The sequence below is a fragment of the Strix aluco genome, chromosome 12 (assembly GCF_031877795.1).
Source record: "Strix aluco isolate bStrAlu1 chromosome 12, bStrAlu1.hap1, whole genome shotgun sequence".
NCBI classification, from domain to species: domain Eukaryota; kingdom Metazoa; phylum Chordata; class Aves; order Strigiformes; family Strigidae; genus Strix; species Strix aluco.
In genome coordinates this window covers 6,268,245-6,280,794 of record NC_133942.1, presented here as the reverse complement: position 1 = coordinate 6,280,794, position 12,550 = coordinate 6,268,245, and the positions used below count along the sequence as shown (strand labels likewise).

At 60.1% G+C, this 12,550-nt stretch overlaps 1 protein-coding gene across 4 annotated transcripts in view; it reads right to left on the bottom strand.

Annotated features, from left to right (window-relative positions):
• LINGO1 (leucine rich repeat and Ig domain containing 1) overlaps positions 1–12,550 on the bottom strand; it is a 167,862-nt gene that overhangs the window by 17,286 nt on the left and 138,026 nt on the right. Inside the window, exon 1 of one of the 4 annotated variants that reach the window (XM_074837473.1) lies at positions 1,258–1,338. The exons of 2 other annotated variants lie outside the window; for them this stretch is intronic. In XM_074837473.1, the coding sequence (XP_074693574.1) occupies positions 1,258–1,263 (6 nt within the window). In that variant the 5' untranslated portion in view covers positions 1,264–1,338. Of the gene's footprint in view, positions 1–570; positions 588–1,257; positions 1,339–12,550 lie in introns of those variants that run through there. One more of the 4 variants, XM_074837476.1, reaches the window with a different exon arrangement.

The following is a 12,550-nucleotide window of genomic DNA, read 5'->3' as shown; positions in this document are numbered from 1 at the left end:
GGAGGGCTCCCAAAGCCCTTCTGGCCAGCAGGCTCCTGGGCATCCTCGCAACCCCGGCTGTCCTGCGAAGCCCCTTCACCACAACCCCCTTCTTTTTTCTGCCAGACGCAAACCGAGGACTGAGCCTGCACTGGCAGCCTGACCCTCCCCAGCATCTCCAGTTCTCCGGGCTGGCTCCTGTGTGTGGGGCTGAGCCCAGGCGGGGGGAGCCTTCAGTGCCCCCAGAGCCTCCCCCTCCCAGAGCCTGAGGCATCATCCCATCCGGCGCAACTCCCCACGGCCCCGACTCACCTACCTCCAGCCTGGGGGGCTGGTGATGGAGAGGTGAGCCCCCGCCCTGAAAAATTACCCCCCATGGCTCCTGCCTCCAGCCTGGTCACTCAGGGCTGGTGAGCTCTCCCTGCCCGTATTTAACCCTTCGTGTCTCTGCCCTGGGGACCGGCAGAGGGCCGATTCCTCCTCTTCAGTTAACCCTTGCTGGTAGGGGAGCTGGGCACAGCCTGCCTGAGCGCTGATCCCCCTGCTCCCCTGCCAGCCCTGGCAGGTAGCGCTGTCCCGGCCATACCCTACCTGAATATGTAATCCGCTCCAGACCGGCTAACTCATCTGCTTCACTACCGGGGGGAGGAGGAGAGCTCCCACATCGGGATGCAGCTCTGCGCCTGTCTCAGCACCACCGAGCCCCAGCCCTGCGCTGGGCGAGTCAGCCCCGGGCGGGACCCCGGCCCCGCACCCCGGCCCCGCCTGGCTGCGGGGTGCCCGTGCCCGCGGGGCTGGGCAGGGGCTGCGGGGGGAACCGGCAGCGGCGCCGGGGCGGGCAGCCCAGCGAAGAAGACACCGGGGCGGTGCAGGCGGCAGGATCAGCGCCAGAGGGGCTGGCGGACGGCAGGGCCCGGGGCACACGTCCCCGCGGCGGGCAGCCCCCGCTGTCCCTTCCCGCCCCCCCGCTCCTCCCCGCCCGGCGGTGCCCGCATCGCTCCCCGCGACCCGCAGCCGCACCCCGGGGCGCGGTGCAAACCCGGCACCGGCGGGCACCGGCAGCGCGCACACACACACACACACACACACGCACCCGCCGCGCCCTCTCCGGTGCACGCACGAAGTTCCCAGCTCGGCAGCCCCGAGCACCGGCGCGGCTCCGGCCCGAGGGCAGCGACGCGGGTCCGGCCCGGGGGGACGGAGCCCCCCGGCTCCCCCTCACCGCCGGTACCGCCGGCTCCGGTCCCCCCCCCGCTCCAGCATCCCCGCCTCGCTTACCTGCATCTCATTCTCGCCGGCGATCTCCTTCGGTCAGAAATGGCATCTCCCCCGGCCCCCACCCCCTCCGCCAAAACCTCCACCTGCAGTAACGCAGCTCCCCCTCTCCGCAGCGACAGACGAGAGGCGGCGGCGCTCCCGGGTCCGAGCCGCCCCCCCAGCCCCGAGCCCGGGGGAAGGGCCGGGCCGGGCACGGGGCCGCTCCGGGGCCGCCCTAGGGACGCGCGGAGACCGGCTGCCTCCCCTCCGCGCCCGCCGGACGGGCGGCGGCGGCGGCTCTGCGGGGCGGCGGCGGCGGCATCGCCCCACCGGGCGGGCTGGCACGGCCCGGGCTCCGCACGCCCGCTGCCGCCGGCCGGGTCTGCCGCGGCGGGGCCGGGCTGGGAGCCGCCGCCGCGCCGGCCCCCGCCTCCCCTCCGGGAGGAGCCGCCGGCGGGCGCGGGGCGGTGCGCGGAGCGGCGCGGAGCCGGGAGCGGCGGCCGCGGCCAGTCCCCTCCTCCCGCCGCCTCCCCCGCTCCGGCGCGGCGAGGGGAGGCGAGAGCCGGGGGGGGGGGGCGATGTGCGGGCCCCCCGGGGCCGGGGCGGTGCGGCGGGGGCAGCCCCCCGTCCCCCGCGGGCGGCGGGGCAGGGCGGAGCGGGGCTTTCCGCGGAAGGGCCGCGCTCTCCCGCGCACGGGCGGGGATGCTGTGGCGCCCGCGGGTCGGCGGCGAACCGGGGCCAGTCGGCGGCTGGTGGCCCCCGGCAGCCCTTGCAGAGGCGGGGGGGCACTGGCGGTCCCCGCTCCTCCGCCGCCGGTGCCGCCTCGGACGGACCGGAGGAGCGCTGCCGGTCGCCCCCGCTTCAGCGCCCAGCCCTGCTCGAGCCTGCGGAGGGGAGATGCCAGGCTACCCCGGCGATCTCAGAGCGGCCCGTCCTACCGCAGCTACCTCTGCAAAGCGCTTTGCTCCTCTTTTTTCACTACCATCCCACCCCCCCCACCCCCCCCCCCCACCCCCCCCCCCGGTACATGAGAGGAAAGGGGCTGCAAGGGTTGGGGGACGCCTCTGAGGACTGAGGTGGGACCTGGTGATCCTCAGGGCCTCCTCGGAGGCTCGGCGCATGCTGAGCTGGTGGCATCTTACTCAGGACTAAGTGCACGACTTCCCGAGCGCTGCCCACTGTTCACCCCATTCCATAATGGACACTGATTTATCGAGCAGCATTAGCAGATTTGCCCAGCGCTGGCTCTTCCAGCGGAGGCTGATTTCTCCGGCAGTAATGGACACAAACTTTGCTTCTAAAGTGCACCTTCCCCTCCTGCTTCCTCTCGCAGGGCTCTCCTGGGGTGCTTCCCACTCTGTCCTGCTTCTACCTAGCTGTCCCCACAGCATGGCTGGCCGTGGGCCAAGGCGGGTCCAAGGCAGCTGCACTGGGGCCCTCCGTGTTGGCACGGGCTGGAGCCCGAGGCTCTGCCGGAGTCCCTTCGCTGGGTCCCATGAGCCTTCCCTTGGACGGCTCTTTTGGCCGGTGGGAGCTTTTGAGAAAGACAATGGCTTGGCCTTCCTCCACCAGCCATTTAACCAAGCCTAGGGGTGGAGATTCCCATGCAGAGCATCCCTCTGGGCAGGCCTCCTTCCTCCCTCCTGCGAAAGCAGAGCTGCGTGCTCGCCCCAGGCCTCTCCTGTGCACCGACGGCGTGCCCCCAGCCTGCGGGGAGGCTGGCAGGCAGCGTGCCAGAGCTGGGCCAAACGCCCATGCCCGCCTGCCCGCCTGCCCGCCTGCCCACCGTGGAGCTTGGGAGCCCAGCACCTATCCCAAGCCCATGTCCCTGCGGCGGGTGATGAGCAAACCCAGGGCGGCGCGAGCCCCCCTCCATGCTCAGGCAGAGGCTGCTGCCTCCCCGGAGCCCTCAGCGGAGTTGTTATCCTCCTGCTCGGCACACACGAGCTTCTGAGCAGAGCGGGAATAAACAAAGGGTAGGCACCGCGAGCTCGCCAGCTGAGGGCTGAATCACTCCGGCTCCCTGCTCCTGCCCACTCCCGGGCTGCCGCCTCTCCTCCCGCGGGCGCAGACCCCGGCTCGCTGGGAGGGTGGGTGCCCGTCGGGCGTGCAGCCCTGCGTGGGCTCGAGCAAAGGACCCTCGTGGCAAAAAACACGGGGTGGGGGGAGAGTGCATGTGTGCGTCCACACACGCTCTTCTCCTGACATCAAGGAAATTCAGCCTGGCCCCTCTCAGTGGTCCTCAGACCTTTACTCAGCGTAGATCGATGCCTCTTATTATTACGGCTATTTCAGCGATGCCATCGATGCTAATAGCACTTCACAAACACAGACAAAGCCGGCAATCTGAATGTGGCCAGAAAAAACAAACAGAGGACAAAAGACAGGCTAAGAGCTCTGAATGCCGTTTTTAATGCTTTTTCCCCCACAGTTAAAGCCCCACTAAAGTGCAGGGCACCGTGTATTCAATAACACTCCAGAATAATTCCTGGCATTGTCTGGTGTGAGAGGGGGAAATTTCACCTCAGCTCCTCCACAAAGATACAGCAAATACGCCATGCAAGCAGCACTGGTGGCCATGTGAGAGCGATGCTATACGCTGCCTGGAAGCAGGGGGCCTTCCAAGACCGTCTTTCCCACCTCGGCTCTGACTGCTGTCCCCACCCTGGCAGAGCGGTGAGCGGCAGAGGACGGGGCACTTGGTGTGCAGAAGCAGAGATGAGCTTTTGGGCTAAGATGGCATCCGTGCAGACCTCTCCTCTAGAAAAGTCCGGTGTAAAACCTGCCTTTTCTGTAATCTGTGTGTGATTTCTGGCTGGGGTGGGCAGAGGGAGCGGCGCAGCAGGAGAGGCGAGGGCAGCATGGGTGCACCAGGCGTGGCGGCGGAGCAGAGCCCTGGTTTGCTCTGCCAGCTACGGTGGTGCGTTTCGGCCGGCAGCGGGGTGAGGTGATAGGGAGGATGGAGAGCGCAGTGAGAAGAAAGCATCGCTTAATAACTACTCTCCTAGCTGGGCACAGGAGCATGAAGGCCCTTATCCGTGACACCAGAGTTTAAGAGGAGCCACAATATGCCTGATCTCCCTGAGGAACAGCTCTGTCATTTGGGCTTCTTCCTTCCTCGAAATCCGGCGGAACAACTCTTACCCCACCTCATGGGTGACACTTCCTTACCCCAACAGCCCCACGGGTGCCTTGGACAAAGGTAGATCCTAGCAGCAACAAACCCTATTGATCTCTGCAGGAGGAACTGCACTGGCGCCTGCTCAGAAGCTCCAAAGGCTCCCACGTTTCTGCATTCACCAACCTGTCATTGTAAGCTCTGTGCTGGCAGATCCTTTGTGGCCTCCTTGCCCCAAAACGTTGCTGTCATGGAGCCCTGGTGCAGCAGTGAGCTCCTGGGGCTGGAGCGAGCCATCGCAACAGCTGCCCGGGAGCGAGGCTGAGGTGCTTTCCCCCAGGGGGACACAGCTCACCCCACACAGCACCAGAGGTCCAAATCTACCTGGGACTGTCAGGTTGTCCCCAGCTCTTCATGGACTACTGCCGGCCAGCATCTCACCACTACAGACAAACAACTACCATGAGGGCTGAGACCATCCCACACGCAGCCCATCCTTAACACCTCCTTGATATGAAGGTCCCGCTTGAAGAGGAGCAGCGTTGCAGCTCAGAGAGGGTTTATAACGTTACCTGGGAGAAGGGCATCAATGGGACATTAGGAAAAAGAACAGGATAACTGGGTGCTACCATTCCTGGCAAGTGGCTTCTTTTGTAGAGGAACATCCAGAGTTAAGGTAAGGATGAAGCTTACTGTTAAGGTCCCCAGGGTGTTGTAGGACGGGTGACAGAGCACCGGGGACAGTCAGAAGTAGGCAACCAAACCTCACTGGAAGTCCTGTCGTCTCCTGCCCCCACTAACAGCCTCTATCTATTTGCAGCTGTCAGCTTTGCAGTAGACATGCTTTTTTTCCCCTCCCATCACCTTTACTGGCCTCCCCCACATTGTGGAGACCAACTCCAGCTGTTGTGGGAGGCCACAAAGACCCATTCAACTGGGTCAACCTCCTTCTTGCAGCATGGAGTGACAAGGGGCATCCCAGCCCTCCAGGTGTGACTAGCCAGTCCTGACCGCTGTGTAGCCCCAGGCTGCAGAAGACACTGCAGAGAGCAGCTCCTCTGACAAGACCTCATTGAACATTTTCCTCTCTAAAACCTGCAGGGAGCACCAAGAACATTTGGGTGTCCATCTGCGGGGTCTCATCCCTCAGACAGATGCTCCAGCTCTTTGCCACTGCCATCCTCAGATGATAACGGGCTGTGGCAGATGGTTCCCTTCTGCTGGCAGGAGGCAGGAGTTTATCCCTGCTCTGAGCAGCCTCCCAGAGAGGCAGCACCTGCACACTGCATGAGGGACCAAGCCTCCAGCCCGGGCAGAGGGGAGCAGACCTGCCCCTCAATGGGGCTAGCTGGGACACACTCATCTCTTGGTTTGGGGGCACGTGTCCTGGAATCCCACAAAAGGTCTAGAAAGGGCTGAGCTGGCAGGAGGGAGATGGATTTTAATTACTGCCATTATTATTATAGTTCCTTTTCTTTCAGATTTTCACACTTTTGTCGTAACAAGCTGAGCTGAGAAAATACGTGCAAATGCCAGGCTGAGATAAGATGTACCACACCTTGAAGTACTGCCAGCACCAGCTCTGGGAACGCCAGATCGGCTGTCTGCCCCTCCAGCCCCCTCCCCTTCTCAACAAGGACAGAGGGAGGGTCTGCACCCACTCTGCCCCTGCACACCGGGAGAGAAGGGTGCCCTGCATTTCCCCTGGGCTCGGCCGGCAACTGGCTCCTCAATCCTTCCCAGTACTAACTTTTTTCCCAGTAATAACTAACTAACTTCCCAGTACTAATCCTTCCCTGGAGAAGGCAGCCGTAACCTCCTGGCTGCTTGGGATGGGGATGGAAAGGCGACGCAGATGTCTCATGTTTGCCTGGCCCAACACATGCACCCAGACCTCCTCCGCCCACCTCAGGGCTGCCGCTCTGCCGGCAGCAGGACCTGTCCCTGCGGCCCCTGTGGATGCAGTCAGGGGAGAAACGTGCTCTCAGATCGCGCGTGCTTTCTTCCTTGGAGGTGGTGACATTTCAGGGTGTGTGTGGGGGAGCGGGACGAAGGGGCAACGCAGGATATTCCTGCTCCCCCGTCCCCACGGCCATCTGGATGTGTACTGATGCCTCCTCACAGCAGGCTGAGTCAGTCCAGTGGCTTCTCATTATCAGCTGGAGGGAGTCCAAATTCTGCATTGTACGGCTGCTTCTGAGTGAAATTGAGGATCGTTATCAAGTATTATCATAATGGTTTCTCTCTGTACTGTCTTGTACTGCTCCTTGCCCTGGTCAGCTGATTGATTTGGAGCAGAAGGAGGCAATGTACCAAAAATCCTTCGACCACCAGCCGCCCACCTGGGACAGCTGCAGCAGGAGCCGTACAACGTCACTGCTGACATAGGCTGGGGCTGCGCAGGCCACGGAGGGCGATCCCACCGCCATCCCCACACACGGTCTCGCTTGCCCGGAGGCTGCAGCCCCTTCGGCAGCAGACGCATGGCTGAGCCCATCTCCAGGCATCTTTGCTCAACTGAAGCAAGGTGAGAGGTAGGAGATGACATGCTCATGCCTTGCCCATCTCAAATCATGACACGACCTCCTTGATACTTCAGAGAACAGGTAGAAAGAGGAGAAAAAAGCCTTTCTATAGCCCCCCTCAAGCAGGTGCTGCTGAAGGGGAGATGAGCTGCTGGTGCACAGGGACTGCCCCAGCTCAGCTCACCCAGATCACTGCAAGGCACGGCCACCACCCCATCCTGTTCGAGCTCAGGGTGTGGAAATTAGGCCTTGCTATGAAATACTCTGCTGCGGAGAGAGGCCACATATCCTAATGTCAGCCTGACTCAAGTGCCTGATAGCTTGACTGCTCTGTCAAGCAGCCCAAACACGCTGCATGAAGGGCTGCAGGAAAAGGCTCCATTGAATTCTTAAGCTCATTGACACATATACAGAAGGTATTAATAATATCAAGCATCTCAGTGTCTATTGTAGCCCACATCCAGGAGATGAAAGATAATTTCTGGGACAAGGAAGTTATGACAGTGACAGCTTTTTAACAGCTTGACGTAAGAATAGGAGCCATACAATAGGACAAAGAGCAATGATTAAAGATCTTTGCACAAAGGAGAGAGGGCCTGGAGACCATGGTGAGTGTGGAGGACATGAGAGTCGTGTCAAATGTCCACGCAGAAAAAGAAAAGGCTGTGTTGGACAAGGAGGAGGGGAAGGTGGTGTGGGAGATGTCCCGCTGGGGCTGACTCACAAATGCTTGGCAGCTAACGGAAAGGGGTCAGGGTGCCTGGAGGGGATCAAATAGGCTCCTCACCTTAATGTTTAAAAGAGGTTTGGCCCCTGCCTGGTGTGCCAGGCAGAGAGATGGGCATGCCTCAGCCAGGGTTGCAGCCAGCCTGGTATGCAGCGCAGGGAAAGGCAGTGCTGGGGAGCAGGAGAGGGAGCTGAGCTGTGCTGGAGGCTGGGCAGAGACTGGGGAGCAAACACGTCAGCCAGGGAAGGGGAGGTCTGGCATGGGGCAGGGCAAGGAGGGAGCTCTGCTCCACGACGGCCAGCGCCGGAGAAGTGGAGGCAGCAGACCCAGCACCCAGACACCCTCGGAAGTGTAATTATTACTAATATCCTTAGTGCTTCTTTGCACACATACACGCTCCCCTAATGTACACTGCACATGTAAACAGCCTCCTAGTGACATTTGCACGCCCAATTACATCTGCATATCATCGATTTACATGCACAGTTGGAGAGCAATTAAAACGCTGGAGCCTGCTTTGCACTTTCCCACAGCCACCTCCGTGAACCCACACTGAGGAGGAAGAGCACCCCGCGCCGGGGCCAAACCCTGGCCCGGTCCCCTACAGCTCTCGCCTTTGATTTCCCTCCCCTGCAGTGGTGTGCGGGGAGAGCCCCGGCCTCGCAGTGTGCTGAGCAGGGTGGGCTCACGTTGGTGCCCTCTCCTGCAACTCCTTCATCTGCAGCGACCCTAAAACCGGCTGTAACGCTTGCTGTTTGCTCAGCTCCTGTCATAAGTGACTGGCGCCTTTCCAAAAAGGATTAAAAGCAGGGAGTGAGAAACATAAAAGCTCGTGTAATTATGTGCAAAAAGCCCCTTAATAATTTATAGACAGAGAGGGTAAATATCTTCGTGTGTTATTCAAGTGTAGCTCATTGTCCCGTTTGGCTAATACCCAGAGTGCACGCATCACAGGCTTTATCCGGGAGGCTGTTTTGCCTTTAATACCTTTCATAAATTATTGAATTTATAAAGAGGAAAGCAGGTGTCATGTTGCTCCTATAAACAGCTCGTTAGTTAAAGCTAACGAAGGTGGGGAGCAACAGTTTCCTCTTGCCTTGTCTATCTCCCCTCTCGTTGCCTCTGCTGTCATCTGCGATGCAGCGCAGACCCCGTGCTGGGGCACAGCAGTGGCATTTGCCTAAAAAAGTTAAGTCCCAGGGAAAACCAGAAGCATTGGCTGCAAAGAAATGGCCTGTGGCACCCCTACACTCTGGCTTTCTGAGATCTGCTTGTGTCCTCAGTGAAGGCTGGGAAGGTGGCAAGGATGGAGGGGTGGAGAGGATCCCTGGCTCCATCCCCAGCTCGCCTGCTGCAGTGTCACCATTTTCACATCACCTGTGGTCCTCTGGTCGGATGCAACAATGGGGCGTTAGCTCCTGGGGGTGCCTGCGGATGCTCTGGGTGCTCTGCTCCCAGGGGAAGGGCAAGCATGAAAGGTGGACCCCAAGGGCAGGACAGGGCAGGAGGCAGAGGTCTCCATGGCAGGAGAGCTGAGCACAGACGTGTCCCTGCCTGGGGGTCCTCTCACCACAATAGCCACGTCTGTCCCATTTCCAGCAGACCAGCGCCAGGGTACGAAGCCTGAGGACTGCTCCTGAGCGCAGGGGGTTGGTTTCAGGCTGGCTGGGGGAAGCACAGCATCTCCCTGATTTTTTGCTGAGCGAGGCAGGGTGTTAGAAGGCCGCCTCTAAAAACAGCAGACGTGTGACTGAGTCAGGCAGCACGTGTCTGCGCGAGGGAGTCAGCCAGAGCACCCGCGCACAGGAAAACCAGTGTGCAAGCACACCCACGCAGCCTCCGCCGGCCGGCAGGGCCCCCCCGCGCAGGCTGTGCCCCCCACCCCTGCGCTGCGGGACAGGGCGTAGCGAACGCACGCTGCCAAGGCTGAGCAAGCCTGCGCTCGGGGAGCAGCTGGTTCGGAGGCTCCGCTTTCACACCCATGAGAGAGTCACTGAAGAGATGAACCCCCACACGCACCCTCTCCAAATATAATACATATGCATTAAAAAACAGATATGGAAAGGGGAGCCATCAAAAGCATTTTAAACAGAGTTTAGAGCAGCTAGTGCCAAATCAGGGTGAATATACTGCAACGCAAGGGACCCACGTTGCTGCGGTGAAGCCGGCAGTGCCGGAATCCCGACAGCCACGGCACAGAGATGGGGACGCACGGAGCAACCCAAGCTGCTTCAGTCCACGACTGCCAGCAGCGAGGCACGTTTGAGCCACATGATGAATGGTGGACTCTGAAGAAGACCCAGCAAGGCCTCACGGGCATGGGAAGAGGCAACTGAAATTATTGATAATCAATTAACTCCTTCAATTACAGAAGTCTAATGAGGTAGCGCAAAGTCAGCTCTAATGAACATCAATTTAATAGGGGCGGTTCCTCAGGGTGCTGGTTTTTGACTCAATCTTTACAAGGTAGGAAACACTGAAAAAGTATCAAGCAATTAGTGTCACTTAATGAACACCCGCTCCCTGCTCTCTGCAGAGCTGAGGGTTCGTGGAGAGCGGGTGGCTGTTGTAGCACGGGGCTCCCCTGACCGCCGGGAGAGGCCCTGCCCTTGTGCCCGCTCGGTCCTCAGCGCGGTGGCCACCAGCACCGGGATGGCCTGGGAGGCAGCTCTGCTGCCACGGCTTTGCTGGCAGCACGGAGCTCGTTTATCCCAGCGGAGCGCACGGTTTCTGGGGATGCTGCCGGATGCATTAGTTGCTGTAAGATGAAGCGAATGTTACAGGGCCTAGCTCTCCCCTAGAGGCAGCTATTTTTTCAGTTTTTTGGTGATGACAGCATAAGTGACAAAACAAATGTCACTGCCCGCTGGCCCTGATGCCTCTCTGGAAACCTGCCAGGTGCCATGGAGCGCAGGGGGAGGAAGGGGTGGGTGGGGGGAGGAGGGATGCTGCTCCCCCCAGCAAAGCACCATCTCTTACACCAGTGCACAGGCCCCCTCCAGGCCCACCACAGGGGCAAGCGGTGGCACAGGGGAGCTGTGCTAGGAGCCCTGCTTGCACCCCTGTGCCACGGCTGCAAGCAGGGCCTGGGGAAGCCCGGTGGAGGAGCTCGTGGCTGTCCTGGCTCCGTGGGACACTGCTGATCCGGAGCCGGAGCGGGGATCTCCCACAAAGCTGGGATCCCGGCGGTGCCATCCCCTCAGAAGGCACAGTGCTGCACCGACTCTGTTGGGGAGGGATTTACATACTAAGGAGCCTCCAGCGGAGCAAAGACAACCTAACATCTATTTTGGGTCTCAAAGCCAAAGGCTGTATTTCAAATCCACTAATCAGGTAAGAATACAGCAAACTTGTGCCTAGTGGAGCTGGGGAAGGAGGGGGAGCCTCGGGCTCCTGGCAGCACTCTTCACTCCACAGACAGGTCCCCAACGGGGGCTAGAGGGGGCTTCATGGCAATGGACCCCAACAGCACCCACCAGAATTGGGCTTCCAGGGGAAGCTCTTGTGGGGGCTGAGTCCCAAAATCCATACAGAGGAGCCGTTCCAGCACCTAACACTGCATGTGCAGGGGCTGCTGGGGCCCTGCCTTCACCCAGGGCCATCCAGAGCTGAACCAGAGCACACATGCCATGAAGAGAGAGGGAGGGGAGAACCCCCTCACATCTTGTTATGATTATCAAGACAAAAACCCCCTGACATCCGCAGTACCCAGACATTTTTAAAAAGCGATGTCTCTACCTGAAAGAGCACCTTAAACACAGAGACGTTTCCTATGAAATCGCACCGTCCCGCAAAGCTCCTGCACAGCCCCAGCTGCTGGAGGGGCACCGGTGACTCTGCTCCACTCCTCACTCCCCACAGACGGAGCAGACGGAGGCACGCGTGCTTGCTCCCCTAGCCCAGGTGTGTGGTGCAGGGGCTGCCCATGCCTCTGGCTCTTGTGGCAGATGGAGGTGGATGTGTGCTGCCTGTGCTGCCTGCTGGGACCACACAGGGGCTTGGCCGCAGCCTCCCCGCCCTGCTGATGAGCTTGGGAGCAGGCTGGGAGCACAGTGGATGGCTGGAAGAGCCCAGATGCCAGGAGAAGCACAGGCCAGGTAATTCACCCATGTGGATGTGTGCATGTCTGTAAAAGCTCTTGGGTCTGAGGGGTGTTCCCAGGGGTGCAATGTGTGAGGTACCCCCGGGGCAGATGGCCCAGTTTGGGGAGAGTGTAGGGCAGAGGTGAGGAGCCCAAAAGCCATTCCTGTCATCCCTGCGCAGAGCTGGGCCAGAGATTGCATGGGAAGAGGGACCTGAGAGTCTCCCAGGATCACTGGTGCTGGCCAGGATAAGCCAGAAAGGAAGTGTAAGGCAGTGGATTGGAGGAATACAGAGAGACACAGGTAGATATAGGTAGGGAAGGTAACAGCCCTGCATGCCTGGTACTAGACCCATACAGAAGCCGGAATCTAGAAATATCCAGTTCCCATGAGCAACTTATCTGAGACCAGTGTAACCAGCAACTGTCCCCAGCTCTTACCAGTCAGCACTGGCTGCAGATGCCAACCTTGGGGGGTATCAGACCCTGTGCTCAAATGGATCTGCAAAGGTCTCCAGGGGATGGTCCCCTGGCCCGGCTGCTGGCTGGCCTCTGGGTGGGCACTTGTCCCCCCCAACCCTCCCAGTGCCCATTTTCCCTGCAGTGGGCAGGGGATGTGGGGTGCTGGTCCTGGTTGGCCTACCCCAGACCATTTTGTCACAGTTCATAAGGGCCAGAAAAGGTGCTGAGAGTGGATCTCAGGAGTGCGAAATGCCCGGGGAGGTGGGGTGCAGGCTGTTGTACAGAGGATGCTTGAAGAGCTGGTTTCATTAACAGCTACGCAGCTCCAGGCGCTGGAGATTATTCTTGTCTCTTTTCTTTTGGTTGACTTACTCAAAGACTATTAGTGGATTAACTAAAAT